General features: G+C 37.3%; 2 protein-coding genes across 6 annotated transcripts in view; one reads left to right on the top strand and one right to left on the bottom strand.

Moving 5' to 3' along the window:
- The window catches only part of RPS6KB1 (ribosomal protein S6 kinase B1), a 39,497-nt gene extending 34,775 nt beyond the window's left edge, over positions 1 to 4,722 (top strand). The window contains exon 15 of one of the 2 annotated variants that reach the window (XM_082680126.1): positions 805 to 4,722. In XM_082680126.1, the coding sequence (XP_082536252.1) occupies positions 805 to 1,006 (202 nt within the window). In that variant the 3' untranslated portion in view covers positions 1,007 to 4,722. Of the gene's footprint in view, positions 1 to 768 lie in introns of both variants that reach the window. The other variant, XM_082680125.1, reaches the window with a different exon arrangement.
- RNFT1 (ring finger protein, transmembrane 1) overlaps positions 1 to 18,618 on the bottom strand; it is a 33,745-nt gene extending 15,127 nt beyond the window's left edge. For 2 of the 4 annotated variants that reach the window (XM_082680129.1, XM_082680128.1), the window contains exons 1-8: positions 18,082 to 18,217; positions 16,335 to 16,792; positions 16,059 to 16,135; positions 14,827 to 14,927; positions 12,464 to 12,617; positions 11,680 to 11,838; positions 10,940 to 11,005; positions 8,234 to 8,335 (exon numbers count right to left, since the gene is read on the bottom strand). In XM_082680129.1, coding sequence (XP_082536255.1) covers positions 8,234 to 8,335; positions 10,940 to 11,005; positions 11,680 to 11,838; positions 12,464 to 12,617; positions 14,827 to 14,927; positions 16,059 to 16,135; positions 16,335 to 16,737 — 1,062 coding nt within the window. In that variant the 5' untranslated portion in view covers positions 16,738 to 16,792; positions 18,082 to 18,217. Of the gene's footprint in view, positions 1 to 6,488; positions 7,357 to 8,233; positions 8,336 to 10,939; positions 11,006 to 11,679; positions 11,839 to 12,463; positions 12,618 to 14,826; positions 14,928 to 16,058; positions 16,136 to 16,334; positions 16,793 to 18,081; positions 18,218 to 18,512 lie in introns of those variants that run through there. The other 2 variants (XM_082680130.1, XM_082680127.1) reach the window with 2 other exon arrangements.
- Between the last annotated feature and the right edge of the window lie 1,063 nt (positions 18,619 to 19,681).

The raw sequence follows: 19,681 nt of genomic DNA, 5'->3' as shown, positions 1-19,681 counted from the left end.
ATATGCTATACAGTTTACCTCCCCTCCTGAAAATAAGCCGTTGCACTGGAAAGTGTACTCTTTAACCATTCATTCAGCATTTATTGTGTACCAGGGGTTGTGCTACATTCTGGGGACACATGATTAAGACAGGAATTGTCCTTGTTCTGATGAAGCTTACAATTTAGTGAGAGAGAGTCAAAATAAACAAAGAAGGAAATAAAATATGTAATTACAAGTAGCGCCAAATGCTATGCGAAAAAAAAATAGAGTGTGGTACTAGAATGCAAAAAATAACAAGGGGACTCCTATTCATGGAGAAATAGCTAGCCATACAAAATACAGAAATACAAGGATGTTACAGGTAGAAGAACAGCTCATGCAGAAGCTGCAGAAGGGAGGAAAAAACTTGGCCTTTTTCTTGGAAACGAAAGGCAGGTCAACATTCCTGAAGTGTGGTGAGCGAGGAAGAGAATGGCAGAGGTTTGGAGAAATATTCTAAATGCAATGAGCAGCCGTTTTAAGTGGGGGAGAAAATGATTTTTTTTAAAAAGTAAGTATCACTGACGGTTTTATGAGGGCAAGTAGAGAGGTAAAAGAGACCAGTTAGGAAACTAGCAATTAGCCTAGGGGAGAAATGGCTCAACTTCTGCTTTTGTACTAATCCACACAAAAATGAAATTAAATGAAAAAAAACGGTCACATTACCCCACTCCCTTTAAATGTAAGGGAAATGTTCCTTGTTGAGATAGTACTTGAGACGAATGATAGCTCTTCCTTGTCTTAAAGCCCTGTCAAATTTTCTCCTGGGGATTTCTGGGGAAGAGGTGCTTCAGCCAGCACGGCAAATCCTCAGGCGCCTGTGGAGTACCCAATGGAAACAAGTGGAATAGAGCAGATGGATGTGACGACGAGTGGGGAAGCTTCAGCACCACTTCCAATACGACAGCCGAACTCCGGGCCATACAAAAAACAAGCTTTTCCCATGATCTCCAAACGACCAGAACACCTGCGTATGAATCTATGACAGAGCAATGCTTTTAATGAATTTAAGGCAAAAAAGGTGGGGAGGGGATGTGTGAGCATCCCGCAGGGTGAAACAAGAAGACTCAAAATGACAGTCTCGAAGAGTCAGTGTCATTACATAGAACACATTGGACAGAGGAAAAATAAACATGGATTTTAAAAAATCAATCAATGGTGCAAAAAAACAAGTGAAAATAGTACTGCGGAACTCTTAGGCACATCAATTAACTGATTCCTAGCAACATCGTCTCAACCTATCAAGGATTTCATGTTGATGGCTCGAAACTGACAGTATTAAGGGTAGGATGTTGCTTCTGAATCACTGTTGAGTTCTGATTGTGTCGAAGAGGGGTTATCCTTTCATTAGGCAAAGTATGAGTTTGCCTGTAATACTTGCAACTAAGGACAAATTAGCATGCAAGCTTGGTCAAACTTTCCAGCAACATGGAATCAAAGACGAAAGAAACTTAACAATTGATGTTTTACGTGCAAACAACCTGAATCTTTTTTTATATAAATATATATTTTTCAAATAGATTTTTGATTCAGCTCATTATGGAAAACATCCCAAACTTTAAAATGCGAAATTATTGGTGTGAAGAAAGCCAGACAACTTCTGTTTCTTCTCTTGGTGAAATAATAAAAATGCAAATGAATCATTGTTAACCACAGCTGTGGCTCGTTTGAGGGATTGGGGTGGACTTGGGGTTTATTTTCAGTAACCCAGCTGCAATACCTGTCTGTAATACTAGGGAAAAAAAATCTATTTAATCATTTCTACTTGCAGTACTATTATGTGCTAAGCTTAACTGGAAGCCTTGGAATGGGCATAAGTTGTATGTCCTACATTTCATCCTTATCCTGGGCCTGCATTGCACTGGAAAAATATCGCCACCTTATACCAGTATTTGGTTCAAGACGTCAAATGTGTTCAGCCTATGGCTGAAGAAGGACAGAAGAGAGGATAAAATGCATATCGAGGGCGGCAAAGTGAGAGAGAGAGGAGGGAGATCCAGGGGAAGAGGGTGTTGCCACGGTCTACCCTCTGTGTATAATCTCTTTACAGCAAATTGGTAAGGTTTTAAGTTTTACTTCTTTTTACTGTTTTTGGTGTCTGCCTTCCTTACATTTTTTCCTCAACGGTTTTAAAAGGAAAAAAGGTATTTTTTTTTCCTATATTGGGGCTACATTTTTTGATTGTAAAAGTATTTGATGGCCTTTTGATGAATGTCTTCCACAGTGAATAAGAAAACTCAGTGGCTTAATTTAGGAAACATGTTAACAAGACACTATGTTTTTGAAAATTGTAATGAAGTCTACATAAGTGATTTACAGGTACAAAGAATAAAAATAAAGGTAACTTTACCTTTCTTAAATACTTCTGCCTTAAAGAGAGCGTTTCCCTGACTTTTAGCTGGTGAAAGGGTTTAATATCTGCAGAGCTTTATAAAAATATTATTTCAGTGCATACTGGTATAATAGATGATCATGCAGTTGCAGTTGAGTCTTACCACCTTTTTGTTTGTCTTTTATAATGTCTTCAGTCTGAGTGTGCAAAGTCAATTTGTAATATTTTGCAACCCTATGATTTTTTTTAAATAGATGCTGCTTGCTATGTTCTCCAAACCTTTTTGAGCCATAGGATCCAAGCCATAAAATAATTTATGCATGTTGAATTCAGTCAGAAAAAGCTTTGCTTATTTAAATGGCGGTTCGAGTGAGATAAGATGAAATCCTATGACATTAAGCAAAAATAGAACCATGAAAAATGATTGGAAATATACCTTTTCAATTGTGGCAATAAATGAAACAATTGATAACAGCTCATCTTCGGACAGAAAGCCTTTTTTTTTTTTTTTAAATCACTCCCTCTAGACCTCCTCTTCCCTTATTGCAGCAGTCTACTGAGAACTTTATAACTGTAGCTAATAAATTAGAAACTAAATAATGGTAAGGGCAGAAATTGTACTTAAAGTGCAGGTCTTTGTTCTCTGACAGTTTATGATGTCTGAAAAACAGAACCCAAAAAGCTATGGTGATTTGTACAGGCTTCATTTCAGACTGTAAATGGCTTGTACTACTCTGATACTTGTTTTCAAATGAGTTTACTAACTATAGTGTTCACTGCCTGACCAAATTCCAGTGAAAGTTTTACACCAAAATATTCCTCCTCAGTCCTATTTGCTAGTAACATTTGCACTGTGATTGGCTGGCTATAACCACCCCATAGTTAAACCAGTTTCATAATTAGTACTGCCAGCAATAGTGGCAAACACTGTAACTTTCTGCATAAAAAGTATTAATTGCACACCTACCATCCACACAAATAAGTTTTTCAAACTTAACATTCAGTGAAGTTAATTTTCTATACTGTGGCAAGTTTATTGAGAAATTGTTTCATAAATGGATATTCCTACTATGACTGTGAAAACATGTCAAGTGCCACTTTAGTGTCACAGACAGAAAGCACACACCTATGCAATATGGCTTACCCTATATTTATTTGTAAAAACCCAAGCATAGTTTAAAAATATATGTCAATAATACTAGTCTTGAGTTTCTAAGAAAGTTCTTTATGATTATTCCAGGTAAGTGTATAAAGAGATTAAGTGTTTTTCTTTCATCACTTGATTATTTTCTTTAAAATCAGCTATTACAGGATATTTTTTTATTTTATACATGCTGTTTTTTAATTAAAATATAATCATTGAGAACTGAAGTTTACTAATTTTGATTTTATAAGGTTTGTAGCATTACAGAATAAACTGAGATTTATAAACCAGCTGTGATTAACAATGTAAAGTATTAATTATTGAACTTGAACCAGATTTTTAGGAAAACTGTTATTTCTTTTTCCCCTTTATGGTCTTAACTAATTTGAATCCTTCAAGAAGGATTCTTCCATACTATTTTTTGAGATAGAAGGTAATTGGGGGGGGGAAGAATGCATGTATGATACTCCATAAATTCAACATTCTTTAAGAAATAAATGATTATAAATAAGCTGCATCTTCAATAGTATTAATATCCCAAGCCTTGGATTTTATATTTAATATAGCACCTAACTATTTTGGTTACTTAGTCATATGGTTCCTAGCTTATAAGGGCTAGATCTAAGATTATTCTCATGAGAAATGTTCGATTTATGCAGAATGGATTTTGAGGCTGTGGAAATGGTTAATTCCTCAAATAAAAACATCAATGTCCAAACATCTACCTTTTTTCATAGGAGTAGACACTAGCAAGCTGGACAAAATAATCATAAAGTATTTGTTCCACCATGACCTGTGGTCTGTTGCTGATTGATAAAAAATTCTTCAAGTGTGATTCTTAATTTACCACTATAGCACAAGTATTATATCAGTGGATTATCTAAAGTAACATCTGTGATATTTTTTTTCCTACCCCAAGTTGGCTTTGCATCTACCAGAGTAAATTCTTCAGCTGCCTTATTAGGAGTGCTTTGAGGGTAACACCTTTTCTGCTTTTCATCTTGTTTAGTTTACTGTGTTAAGTATTTGATTTCAGATTGATTGAATGTAAATAGAAATTAAATGCAAATTTGAATGAACATAAAATAGAAGTGATTTTTTTAAATTATTATTATCCTAAGATAGGAAGAAATAACTATCAGGTACACATGTGGTTTCAATAATTTTTCCCATTAACATGCCAGATGTGTTCAGATTCTCATATTTAATAAACTATGTGAAGAATGACAGTCATAAAACTGTTTTTGTGGAGAAATTGAAGCAATTTAAATTTATAACAAGAGTTAGTACTGATTTTATATTAGGTGTTAAACATCTGTGATTTCCAAGTTCTGTCAAATAGTAGAATTGAATTGGTTGCTTAAAAAAAAAAGTTCATGTGAAAAGTTATGTGAAAGCCAGCTTCACATAAAAACAATGGAAGACTTTCTTGTGCTAACATACAACAGTTTTTCCAGCCGCATTTGTCAACTACATTACCTGATGTGTATGAACAAAATAACATAGTGGACAAATCTGTTTTTAACTAATGTCTCAATATATCTACTGTAAGATGGGTGTTTTGTGTAAACCACCTCTTATTTATGAGGTAATTCTATCACACTTGCCAAGATGGTTTCTCTACAGAAGTTCTCAAACGTACTTTTTTATAAAACATAGTAGTGACTCTTGATGTTGATAAAACAGTCTTTTAGAGGATGTGATCTGAATTCACAGAATAAATGGGGTTTGAATCCCTATTCCTGTTTTTGAGGTGAAGGAATAAAAATAAGAGAAATGCTTCTAGTTCATCAATGTTACTAGTGAATGGCACAGATCTGTTACATTTTCCTCCTTTTAAACTCGTATGTGAACTGCTTTCTTGTTTGTTAAGAAAACAAAAACAAAAAACCCCACTGTCCACCAGGGACTTCTTTTGTTATTCAGTCATATTAAGAAACAAAGCTATCCATATGGCCATAGGGTAAGTAAGTGTGGTAAGTAGGTATTAGGGCTGAAGTAACCTATGTGTTTAAGGTGTTATTCTTATGTTTTTATCAAGAAGTCAGCATATCCTTCACACCCAAATTCTAATCTCAAATTGTCTTTCTCACTTATCCCCTGCTGCATACCTAAATAACAACTATTAGCTTCACCACCAAGTTAGGAAGGTGATTTAAGGCCAAGTAAGCTTGTTTTTTAGTATTTGCAGTGGTTCTCCAAGTACGTAACATAGTTAAGTATTTCATCTTGAATAAACAGGAACAGTTGCACTTATAATCTAGCAATATTCACCTGGGGAGAAAAGTTACAGGCTAATGTTCTTTTGTCAATTTGGGTGGCCATAAGGCATGAAAAGTGGTTTAACCTGTATCTGGTTGGTCACTATCCTTATTAATCCAGGTTGGTTTAATCTTTGTCTTATCAGCACTGCAAATTTGTTTTCTACCTCTGCCTCGTAGCTTCTACTTCCCACCACTATCTTTTTCTTGTGTGCAAACTGATAGATGGTAAAAAAGAAAATGGGCAGAGGCCTTGCATCTAAATACATATAATAACCAGTCCTTTGGATTTCTGGTATAGATCCATCCTTCCTTAGAGGTTTCATAGTGAGAGAGAAAGTGCCTCATTCTCTTTCCACCACCCTGCACAAATACCTGTAGACAAACAAACCACACTCTCCAAAGCTTGTGTTGGCCTGAGTGCAAGCTTTAACCTCCCAAGTAATGGTGATTCAAGCATGAGACTCCAAAACTCTTCTGGAGAAGACTAGTTATACGGGGAAATCCTTTTTTTTTCCTTTTCTTTTTTTTTTTGGCCACGCACCATGTGGGAGCCTAGTTCCCCGACCAGAGCTCAAACCCACGTCCCCTGCATTGGAAGTGCGGAGTCTTAACCACTGGACCGCCAGGGAAGTCCCGAGGAATTCTTTTCTAAGTGTTTGAGTTGCTCTTGTTTGTCACTCAATTCAAATCATCAGTGAAGCCAGCTGTTTGTAATCCATGTGAATTATTTTAATAATCCAAGAAAGTCCGTGGCACTTTCCAAAAAGCAAGACCATGAACATTAAAGCTGATGGCAGGATTGTATGTATGAAGTCCACAAAGAAAAGGAATTTAAACCATCTGTTCTCAATGACTGCTAATCACACTACAGAGAATAATACAATATTAAAATATTTCATCCTCAGTAAATCTTCCTTAGAAAAATCTGATTGTACAGGTAAAATATAGCATTTAGAGCATTCATTTAAAAATACAAATTTTATGAGAAATTTTAGAATGGGAATTATAAAAGTCAATATTAAAGAAAATTCTACTTTCAGGTAATGTGTATCTTAAAATATTATGAAAAATACTCTTTATTCCGAAAACAGTGTCAGGAAAGAATACCTGAATTCCTCTAAAACCACTAGTTCTAGTTATCCAGTTGTCATTTTGGTAACATTAACAAGAAAACACATTTACAATTTAACACTGCAATTATCTGTCAGATAATTAGGATAGAATAAATGTTGCATATGCATTATGTTGAACATTACTTATATATATTTTTAAATATAGGGTTCTTTCATTTAATCTTTTGAGAAGCTGGACTACACACTTGCCTTATTATAATATTCTAAAACCATTTGGAAACATTTTCCTTAACTTGCAGCCCTGAAAATCCATTCTAATGTCTTTACCAATAGTCACTGTAACCAAATAAAATTAGTGTTTTGTGGCCTTAATATTACGTTTAGAACTTAATATATTTGAAGGTGTGATGAAGTGGCTCCGTCTTGCCATTTGTTTATATGGTCTGAAATCACAGTTCTGCACAGCGGACATGTTTTCTCTCTGTTAAACCATAAGGTAATGCACTCTTCACAAAATATATGCTGTAAGGAAATTAAGAACTAGATTTTATAGTTGATAACATTTCAATTTTAAATTCATCACATTGCAGAGAATCATACTCTAGAGCTGAAAGGGAATTTGGAGGACACTAATCCCTTTATTTTACAAGTGAGAAAACAAAGTATAACATTCAAGAACACAGCGGTGTTCGTGGTGAGGCACAAGTATTATTCTGACTTGTACTATCCGTTTAACCACTTTTAATAAAATACAAGCTATCCTCAGGTGATAACTTTAAGATCAAGTATAATGACTAACAGCTTAATAAAGTCTTTGAGGGTTACTGAAATAAAGTATAGGAAAGGGCCTTATACAGTCCAGTAACAAATGCTGGTATTATTCTAAAAGACTACTATTCAATTATTAAAAATAGTCTGTTTCCCAGTCACTTTGGTATCCAGTATGCCATTTGAATTTTTTTTTCCCCTTTATACACTCCTCTACATAAAAATCATTAGAACTGGGCGTCCCTGGTGGCGCAGTGGTTGACAGTCCGCCTGCCGATGCAGGGGACACGGGTTCGTGCCCCAGTGTGGGAAGATCCCACATGCCGCGGAGCGGCTAGGCCCGTGAGCCATGGCCGCTGAGCCTGCGCATCTGGAGCCTGTGCTCCGCAACGGGAGAGGCCACAACAGTGAGAGGCCCGCGTACCGCAAAAAGAAAAAAAAAAATCATTAGAACTAAGGGGCAAGATTTAACTAACCTACCAAAATCCTAATCACAAATAAGAAATTAGTAGTATGTGCCCTGAATGCTACTTTCTGCTGAATGGTGTATATTTCCCTATAAGTAACATAAATGTGACGTTTGCAGATCACAGAGAAGTGCTGTATTGAGGTTGCTTAAAAATACAGTTACCTGACAGGTGAGAAGAATTGGCTTTTGAAATTCAGCTTGACATATTGAACAAATATCATCCACATCTGAACACTGTCTCTTGCTGGCAGCCACTCCGTGACTCTATAAAGATAAGAAGTTATGTTCCTACAAATTTCTTTCTTTTCTGTTCCTTAAATACATAGATGGTACTGTATTTCTCAAATCTCCAAGGAACTAGGCATTTGAAAACTCTCCCAAAGGATATAAACATTTCAGAGCTTAACTATGTATGCAGAATGATGCCCGGATGGATCGCATCAAGGTTAACTCGCTATGTAATACATAATAATAGGATACTGGAAGATTGTTAGATTCATTGGATACCAAATAATGACAGTGCTTCAAATTCGAATGGCTCAAGAGACTAAGCGATCTGAAATATAATACAGCATTATGCAATCTATATTCATGTACTATGTGACCCAGTACTGCCAAGTTGAGCCCACTTATTACCTATGACACTTTTCAAAAAAGTCAGTCCAGAGCTTGGCTGGCTGAATGTAACTCATGTAGAGACTACTTTAAAAATAGGTTTCTGTGCTCCACACTGGTGATTGATCCAGTAGGTCCAGACATACCAGGATGTAACCCAGGAATCTAATTCCTGAAAGCTCTCCACATGAGTTCAATGTGAAGGAGGTTTGGGGACCACTGAACAGTATCCTGCCACTAAATCTAAAAATAATTTTAATTATCATCCTTACTTATCACAAAAGTTGGAGCATTTAGTACTACGAAAGAATGGTAAAATTTTACAGAAGAACTGTAATTGCAAAATGTCACTTGGGTAGAGTTATACTGTCAAACTGAATAATAACACAAATCTTTGAATTTCCTTTTCTTCTTAAGTCCTAAAAAAAAGTTTCTGATCTCTTTAAGATCTTAATAACTTCCTTACCAAATTCAGTAGAATTTAGTCATTAACTAGATGTGACAAAATGTTACAAATGAGATCAGCTTTCTGTAGAAATGATGTGGAAAAGGTGGCTGAGAAAAAGAAAGAACACCCAAGTTTCAGTCATGGTAATGAGAGCAAAAGCATGACTTGACTCAGCAACCTGAAGCTGTGACCTAAACTTCTTGTTATCGAGGGTTAACAAAATCAAACTAAGACTCAACGGATGAAAACATTGAAAATGAAGATTTTTTTGAGATTGGTCATGTTAAAGATTCCAAAAACAAACTGAGATACTGACGGATGATCTTGGTGCCAGTTTCCCTTCAATAAATGTCATTTAGCAGAGTACACTGCAGATATGTATGCTGACAAGCTTTTAAAATAGCACTCTTGTCTGGCACTTTGCAGACTCCCTTCAGGTGAAGACACCCTGATGATGATTGCCATTTTCAGGGCAACATTAAGGAACCTGAGAATCCCAGGAATAAAACAGAGTGATCTGTGATAGTCTCTTTATGCTTCACAGAGAAAGAATATCAAAAGTATTTCAGCTGAAGCCTTACTAGATTAATTGCTACAGCAAAGTGGCCAATACATAATCAACTGAATAAACTCAAAAGCTGAAGTCTCAATTTTATTGTATCTTATCTAAAGAAAGAAGTCTGAATAGGATGCAGCAAAACTTAATACAGGGCTTCCCTGGTGATGCAGTGGTTGAGAGTCCGCCTGCCGATGCAGGGGACGCAGGTTTGTGCCCTGGTCTGGGAAGATCCCACATGCCGCAGAGCGGCTGGGCCCGTGAGCCGTGGCCGCTGAGCCTGCGCTGCGTCCAGAGCCTGTGCTCCGCAACGGGAGAGGCCACAGCAGTGAGAGGCCCACGTACCGCAAAAAAAAAACTTAATACATTACTGTCTTTAGGAAAGGGTGCCCTGGCCAGTTAGTTTACTCCACTTTGTTGGTATAATCCTGTTTTTTTTTAAACATATATTATTAGACTGGCATTCTTGTACATCAGATTCCCCTGAGTCCTGACCACATAATTGTTAAGTACCTAATGGACTGCAAAACTGAGAATCAAACTCTGAAACCTGGTGATCACACTATACTGAGAACTTCTGAGGCTACTAAATAGCAAATGAGCTATTTATCATTTGGGCTATGATACCCTTTTTCTGCAGTTTGTTACATCAGTAGAATAACATAATAAAGTTACAGTTGACATTGGAGTCTCAATTTATTGTTAAAATTGTTTTGTTATTGTTAAATTTACTGTTATTGTCATGAACTTATTTGTGCATACAGAACTCCGTATTGGGGAAATTTTTCCAGTAAGAAAATTTCAAGGGACATGATTTTTGGTAATGAGCTTTCTTCATATACACAATAAATTATAGTATAAGCACTTTCACAGAAGTTGAATAGGAGTTAATGAAAATACACAAAGCTACTGTTTGTGGCTTAAATAAAGGAAGAGAAACAAAAGTTCATAAGATTTTTAAGGGAATGTTTATAAACCCTTAAGAATGTCAAGTGATTTGAAAAGGCAAGAGGCAAACTCAAATATATAAGTACTTCATCAACTATCAGGTGGTTGTCAATGTGCAAGTTAAACTTATCACAGAAACAAAACCTCTATATCATCACAGCCCCAAGTGCCAAAGTACAAGAAGTTTTTCTAAAAAACCACATAATTATGAAATCTGCATTTGTAAAACTGCTGAACTAAAACATTTTTATAATGTAGAAAGAAAGATAAAAAGTGTTTTTTCTGATTAAAAAATACTTACTGGTCGTGTAAAAAATATTCTCAAAACCCGTCTGAAAGTTCTCAGATGTCCAAAAAAGTCCAGAAGCTGAAAGAGAAAATAATTCATTTATTCAAAGAGCCTTACCTGCTAAACTCAGAGATCAAAGCTAATATCAAATACTGATATTAATTTTATGCTCATTGCATATCACAACTAATCATTTCATTCTAAATATATTTAAAGTCCAATTATGGAATATTTTACTCAATTTATCAGTTTCAGCCAACTCTTAACCAAAATGAAGTACATCTGAATGCCCAGAGTTACAATTTGGTCAAGATAAATATAAACAACTAAATCAAAGGCAAGGCAATTTTATCTGGTTCACACGTCCTTAACCTATTTAACGTTTCATAAAGTGATTAAGCTGAGGGGAACAGGCATAGAGGGAACAGGACGAGATACTCCACTAGTTTGAGAATTATGTGTATGAGAGATGCTACTGTAGGGGATGGGTATGTTCTATTCTACTTGTTCCCCTCCACCTTAGATAATCCATGCTTAGAGGTCCACTCCCCCAATAAAATCTGAGAACCACTGGATTAAGATACCTATTTCCATTTCTCCATTTCTAAGTAGATATAGAATCTGCCATTACTTCCAACTAGTGATATGAAGATAAACTATAAAATATATAAAGAGAAAAGCAGTCATATGTAAAATATGTAAACAGTATTATATGAATCATTATAAATGATAAGATTTATTATGTTACCTACTTTTAGTATGAGGTAGAGTAAAGCCAGCAATATCCCAAGACTCCATCCAGTTACATTACCAAACTCCCCATAGCTTATAAGGTAACGAAACCAAACTGGTACGGGGACAAAAGTTCGGTAATACTGACATAATTCTTCTAAAACCATATACCAATAACCCTAAAAAGGAAGAAAAAAGAAAACAAATAGAGCCACCCAAGGTACTTACATGCACAATGCAAATACTTCATATTGGGCTGAGAACATCATGGGTATATGGCACAATAACACAACTATAAAATTAATCTTCATAATGATAATGGTTACGACTGACAACCTCAACTTCGTTCTTTAGATATTACAGTCACTGAGTGGTCTGTTTTCAAAGAATTTCTAAAGAGTGACTGAAAATGTTTTACGTATAATAAAACATTTTGCTGATTATAAAAATTTAAAGTTTTCATTAAATATGAAAAAACACTGAATAACTGCCTAAGTCAGTTATCAATTATCAATTAACAATGCCCTGGAGGAAAACAGAAGTATAAATATATATTTTCCCATATATGATGTGGGGACTCATTTTTAGATTATTCCAAAGCAAATATAATTGATTTTATTGGAATAGATTAATATTTAGGTTCAAGTCTTTGACCAAATAGCTGCCAGTCTGAGATAATATAGATAATTAAAATTAGGTTATTGAGCAAACTGAAAAATTATAGAAGGAATCATTTAAGCAAAGACTAAATAGCATTAATATGGTCTGCTAACATCTTTCCAATAAAACATATTACTTTCTTACCTTGGATTTAAAAGGCATGATGAAAGAAGGCACCAATAAAATAAGGCATTTTAAGCCCATGAAGAGGAATTTCAGAATGAAGTCTGTAATTCCAACGATCCAAAGTACGTCCCAGAAGCTCGAATAGTCCAAAGTAGGATTAAAAAAAATTAAGCTACCAAGAGAAAAACATCAAAACTTACCAGAGCAACATAAAAAGATAAAAGTGTCGATGGGGGTTCTAAATTTGCTACCAAATATTTAATTTGATGTGTAAAAATAAGAGTTTGGCTAGATGCTAGAGTTCATGTAAATAGAATGGAAGATCATTTTGCTTATTTTAAAAAGACCTTTTAGGGACTTCCCTGGTGGCGCAGTGGTTAAGAATCTGCCTGCCAACGCAGGGGACACGGGTTCAGGCCTTGGTCTGGGAAGGTCCCACATGCCGCAGAGCAGTTAAGCCTGTGCACCACAACTACTGAGCCTGCGCTCTAGAGCCCGCGAGCCACAACTACTGAGCCCGTGTGCCACAACTATGGAAGCCCACACGCCTAAAGCCCATGCTCTGCAACAAGAGAAGCCACTGCCATGAGAAGCCCGCACACTGCAAGGGAAGAGCAGGCCCCGCTCACCACAACTAGAGAAAGCTCACACGCAGCAATGAAGACCCAATGCAGCCAAAAATAAATTTATTTTGAAAACTTCTTAAATGTTTGAATTTCAAATCTTCCCTCCATAAAGAACGAGTCTTCCTAACTTGTCATGATTGATATCTTTCTAGCCTATACTCTAAAAAACTCACAAATACTCCGTAGCTGCCAATCTGTCTTCAATCAACTCCAGTCAGGAATCTAACCCCTCCTTTCCACTTAACTGTTTTTGTCAAGATCGCCAACTCCCTCCCTCTTGCTAAATTCGAAGGTCACTTTTTCCCCCTCTTCTCTCCTTGAAATACTTTCTTCCTAGACTTCTGACACCACTCTCTTCTAGTGGTTCTCATATGTGACTGATGGTTCCTTTTTTTAAAAAATTTATTCATTTATTATTTTTGGCTGCATTGGGTCTTCGTTGCTGCGCACGGGCTTTCTCTAGTTGCAGTGAGTGGGGGCTACTCTTCGTTGCGGTGCGCGGGCTTCTCATTGCGGTGGCTTCTCTTGTTGTGGAGCACGGGCTCTCAGCGCAAGGGCTTCAGTAGTTGTGGCACACGGGCTCAGCAGTTGTGGCTCACGGGCTCTAGAGCACAGGCTCAGTAGTTGTGGTGCACGGGCTTAGTTGCTCCGCGGCATGTGGGATCTTCCTGGACAAGGGCTCGAACCCATGTCCCTTGCATTGGCAGGCGGATTCTTAACCACTGCACCACCAGGGAAGTCCCTGATGGTTCCTTCTTAAGTCTCCTTTGCTGCTCCTCCTCTGGCTAATTGTGGGCATGTCCAGTCCTGGGCCCTCTCCTCTGTCTATACTTTCTTTCCCTGACTAGTCTTGTCAAGTTCCTTGGTTTTTAAATATCAACCATATGCTGATAACACCAAAATTTACAGCCCTAACCTCTACTCTGAGCTCATGACAAATATCTATAATCACTTTAACAGTTCTACATGGCCTCTCAAACTTAACATGTTCAAAACAAAATTACTGATTTTCCCTCAAAACCAGTTCCTTCCCCAGTCTTTCCCAGCCCAGTAAATGGCACCACCATCCAGCCAGTTGCTTAGACTAAAAAAACCCAGTATCACCCTTGATTCTTCCCCCTTACCTACTCACCCAATCCAATCCGAGTAGTACTGGCTACACCTACAAACTATATCCCAGATTTGTCCACATCTCTCCAACTCCACTGAAACCAGGACTTCTAATTATCTGATTAAAGCTGAAAATTCAGAACACTTCCATCTGACATGGAAACTTATCAACTACTGTCCTTTAGCAAGTCTTCTTGTAGAGACAAAGATCAAGTGTTCTTATCACACATACACACAAGAAGGTAACTAAGGGAGGTGATGGATATATTAATTAGCTTGATGTGGTAATCATTTCAAAATGTATACATATATCAAAACATGTTGTATATTTTAAATATATACAGTTTTTATTTATCAAAAATGAAAAACGAAAAAAGATCACCAACAACAACCTAATGGTATTTAGTAACTACTGATTATATAAGTAAAAATTTAAGTATCAAAAATTAAGTATTTATTGAGCACTTGCTGTGAGGCAAGGCACTGGGTATAAAAATGTGAGTAAGTCACTTTAAGCTCTCAATCTTGGAAAGAGACAGATAGGTAAAAATTGAACTCTAAGTATGTGCAAGTAAGATATATGCAAAGTGCTATGGAATATACGATTACATAAAAATGTGATTGTGCACTTGGACCTCTAATTACCTGTAATAAAGTGACTGAGAATGAAAGGTGTAATATAAAAGAACAGAAGATCCTGCTAAGAATACCAGTAACCAAGCACACTGAATCTTTGAGCACCTTTCCTGAAAAATAAACAATTTTATAATTTGTTACTTTGAATTATGCCAGAATTTTAAATATCATTAAACTATTTTAATGACTAATTTATTAACTTAGAACATTTTAATAGATTAATTTATCTTAATAAAAATACAGAATATTTGTTAAATTGTACATCATCACATTCTATTTTACATACCTTTAGTGAAAAAAACAAAACACATACTTAAACAGATTTTTAAAATACAAGTTCCCTCATTGTGTAACATTATCTATGTTTCAAAGCCAAATCTTCTACAGACTGACATAAAGGACCTACGTAAATAAAAACTTTACTTCTGCGGCTTCCTATTTTTGCCTTCCCAACAAAACAGACTTTTAAAAACTGCATTTATGTTACCAGGGTTTATAAATATAATTTTAAAAATTCTCAATTCAATAAGAATTTAATAAAATGTTTTTAATCCCAGTTTTATAATTGTTTTAATTACTGGTTTAATTAAAAATTTTACTAGTTTTAAACCCTGAATTAAACTTTTATGGTTTGATAGGTTCTAACTAGGAATTTTCAGGTCAAAATGTATGATCCTTTACACAGATATAACCCTTGAAAGTTGCTTGAAATTTTATAAACTAATCCTGTTTTCCCAATAATTTACATGAATAGGAATCTTTTATAATTTCTTATGGAAAAACTTCTTGGGTTTAGTTTTCTTTAAATAAGAGAAACCTAAATAAATAGTTCAATACCCATTTATTCAGTGTACGTTTTATTTGACTATTTTAAATCTTATAGTACAACAGCTGAAGTTTTTAATGATGATTATATTACTTAGTACGGTCAAACTAACTTAAAACATGATAGCAGTTGACAAATCAGATCAAATAGTGTGTTCTAAACCCTTTAATCCTGTCTAGTTTTTCTTTATCAGGAACCCAATATACAAAGAAAATAAGGTGAATCAATTCCGTATTAGGACAGATCATTTATTCCAGGTCATTTAGATAACAACATTTAATATATCATGGATGGTACATTATATCTATTTAAATTTATCAAATAAACTGTCTTTATTCCTATTTCTCTCAAAAATGAGTATATAATTCTACAGGGAGAAACATTTAATAATTTTTTAGTTGCTGGTTATACTTACTCTTAGAAAGACCTGATTTACAATGCTTTTGTTTGCATATATAAAAGTTGTAAGCAGCCCAATTCCAAGAGAAATTCCTGTTAGAAAATAAGGTCCAGTTAATTGAAAGGAAAAAAAAAGAGCTAACATGACATGAATTTAAAGGAAGCATATACAATTTTAAAAACTAACAGAAAATAAGAAACTGAAATACATAGGTTAAAGTAGATTACCAATAAAGAAAGAAAATTAGCTGCATATAGTAATGAAACAGCTCAATGTTTTATTATACCCTACCTGTTATATGCTGCATAACAAGTTTGACACCCAGAATCAAAATATATGGAAGACCTTTTTGCAACCACTTGAAGAGATATCGGAATTCTGAGAAGGAGCTACTACCACGATCTCCAGACTCCATCTCGGTATCATCAGGTTGCCTTGCTTCATTGTGGGAGTGACTCCGTAAGCGACTGTGTACATATCCATGGGTACAGCCGTGGACACCTGACCTTACATTTCTGGAGCTTGGATTTTCAGCACATTCTTTAGGCATGGAGTTTATCTGAATATGAACATCTCCAGAATAAAGACAGGAAGCTTCTCCTGTCAATCTTGTTTGGACACACTGGGAGGCTGAGGCATCCTCACTGCCTGCAGCTCCTGAAGGGCTGTGCAGTTGGCTACAGTTGGCTTGCATGACCCCTGAATACTTTTTCTGTGATCCAGATTTCTTTGCTTCAGGGCTCTGTCTCCTAAAAATCAAAGCGCAGAAAATATTCTAAGTGAACAGTTACGTACAGGCAATATATTGCTCACTAGGAATAATTTATTCACTAAAGGAGAGGCTGATAGTCACAGTACATGAATTATTTCCAGGTTATCTATTGCTTATTACTAGACTCCTCCATCTTCTCCCTTTATGCGAAGGCTCTGCTGCCCTAGGCAAACTATGCTTTAGGGAACATCTGCTACCAAAAAAGTTTAGCTTCAGATGCCTCCAGTTCTCTAATGACAGAAGGAACTGGCAAAACAGTCAAAATATTGGTGCTCAGCAGATGTTAATAATATGAGTACTAGTACTCAATCATACTAGAACACTTAAATACATTTACTTTGTTCAACTGGAACAGTTCCATCTCTGATGTAGATTCTACATCTAATAAGAGTATTTTTTTTAATGTGTGGAAAGGTTAGGAAGAAAAAAGCATCAAATCTTAACTCCTCATTAAGTATCATCATGGAGAACTAATAAACATTTAATTTAGGTGACCTACAAATTTCGTTTTATGCTGAAACAGCTTTCCCAAAGCTAATAAAAAAGTTTCCAATAATTAATACCAAGAGTATTACCTTTTCCTGTCCCCCCCAAGGATGTTACCTAAATACCTTTAAAATAGGAAGACTTGGGGAGTCACCATGTAATTGCTAAGTGACTCTTTATTCTGAATAAGGATAATTACGTAGTCTGCACATTAAAAATGCCACCTTTGAGGGGAGGGGCGTCGGGAAAGAGTACACTGGCACGGAAAGATCCCTAAATGACGAGTGTGGGTAGCCGTCGTGGATCCAGCTGACGAAACGCTGAGCCTTTCTGCCGTTTCTGTAGGAGGAAGCTGGGGTTGACGTCAGGGCATGTTCCGCGTCATTCTATTTCATTCCTAGGTTTGGAATTTTTTTTCTATTTTTTTTTTTTTTCAGTTACTGTTGGGCGGTTTGGTTTTTAGTGCCATTCACTAGAGGCTTTCACTGATGCTCTAACGCCACGACTGCTATTTATTTCCTCCAACCTCTGAAGACCGACGCTGGACGGGAGAATTTCAGCGTTTTTTCCACAAATAAAAACAGAACCCTCCCGCTTTCCTCCAAGTACGAGCAAGAAAGGGGAGAAAAAGGGAAGAAAAGTAAACGCAACGGGCTCTTCCGGAATCTCCAGGACAGATTTTTCCTCCCACGTTCGACCTTCGAGTGCCTCAGTTATTCTCCCCAGAGCCCATTTCGCCGCGGCCCCTCGCCTCCTTCGCCCGCTTCCCCCAGGCCTGACCTCTCATGACGATGAGCGCACCGAGTCCCGGGCAGCGACTGCAGAAACAGCGGGAGATGCCGCCTCGAGGCCTTCAGTCAAGGCCATCACCTTCAGACCCACCGCCAACAACTCCCGCCCAGCTCAGCGGCAGCGGCGGCGGCGCGCGCGCTCCCGGACGTCCTCACGCGCGCGCGCCCCGGCCCCGCGCGACGCGCCGAGGGACTGGCAGCGGCGACGGGGCGGGGCAGAGGCCGTCTGGGGGTGTTGGCTGTGAAGAGGCGGTTGTGGCCGAGAAGCGCCCGGAGGCGTCTGCGTTAAACAATAAGCGAATGTGCGTAGGTTTGTGTAACTCGCCCCAAGCCGGTTAAAGGTCTGGAAGTTTTGAGGTTAAAAATGTTTTAGCCTTCGGAACCTCCCCTCGAGGGAGGAGCGTGCTGTTGGGTGCTCACCTGGTCCTGCTCCCGGCGCGCCTGGCTTCTGGAAGCTGCCCAGCGCTTTGGTCCCGCTTGGCTCGCGTCTCCCGGGACCTCAGTTGGAGGAGCCACGTTGGCGAGGGGTCGGAGCGCCTCTGAAAGAGCTGGGCGGGGCGGGAGTGTTCCGGTGTCGGCTAGCTCAGCTGACCCAGTTGTGGCTGGACGGTGAAGTTTGAACTGAACTGGGTTTCCGTTACAATCCTAACTTTGCACTGTGAGAACAAGGCCCTGCTGAAACCTGAGGAGATAGAATCGGAGAGAAGTGGGGGACGGTTTGGGTGGTGGGAGGGGTGGAAGTAGAAGTTAGAGTTTAAAAAACTTGTCTTGTATGGGGTATAGGGGACTCTGTACTATCTTCGCTATAATTGTTAACCGAAAACTGTTCCAAAATAAAAGATTTATTAAGAAAAAGTTTAAACGAAAGAAACGAAGAACCTTGCCTCTTGGTCTCTAGCCAAAATATATTCTAAATGATACTTAATTGTATTCCATGAGTCTGCCCCATTCCCACAACCACCAATAGCCTTTCTATTTTGAACCTCAAGTTTTTTACCTTTAATTTCTAGAAATTGACGTGAAGTAAGTAACTCTTGGTGGTTAGGTCTTGAAATTAAAAATCCGTGCCACGCTTGAGGTGTGCAATCTTCCCTCACTAGAGAGGGTAAATTTTCATACATATACACACATGTCATGAGTTGAATATCTAGTGGGAAAAGTGATACTTTGTCTTTTTACTGGTCACTGATTTAAAACCATTCACAACTTTGCGCAAGTTAGTTTGCTGGTGTGTGAATTTTTAGGCTTCTTAATCATGAAATTGTTTGCACCTTATTTTCTCCTATTTCAGAGTACAACTGAATCCACTGTTTAACCTGAATTAACCACTTTGAGGTTGTACTTAAATCATATTAATTTTATTACCAAACCATTTCCCTTGGTTAGAAAGGCACTCTCCCAGTCCCCACCAACCGGTATTAGATCTGTTTCCCCTTGAGATATTGCAAGATACTTGCTTTTGTGTGTGTGTGTGTGTGTATATGTCTCCATGAGCTTCACTAATGTAAGTCTTCCCGAGAAATTAGGTTTCTGGGTCAGTGAGTCTGTCTTAGTCTGTTTGGGCTGCAGTAAGATATAGCCTGGATGGC

The sequence above is a fragment of the Grampus griseus genome, assembly GCF_964374135.1.
Source record: "Grampus griseus genome assembly, chromosome: 20".
NCBI classification, from domain to species: Eukaryota; Metazoa; Chordata; class Mammalia; order Artiodactyla; family Delphinidae; genus Grampus; species Grampus griseus.
This window is presented reverse-complemented; position numbering and strand designations above follow the sequence as displayed.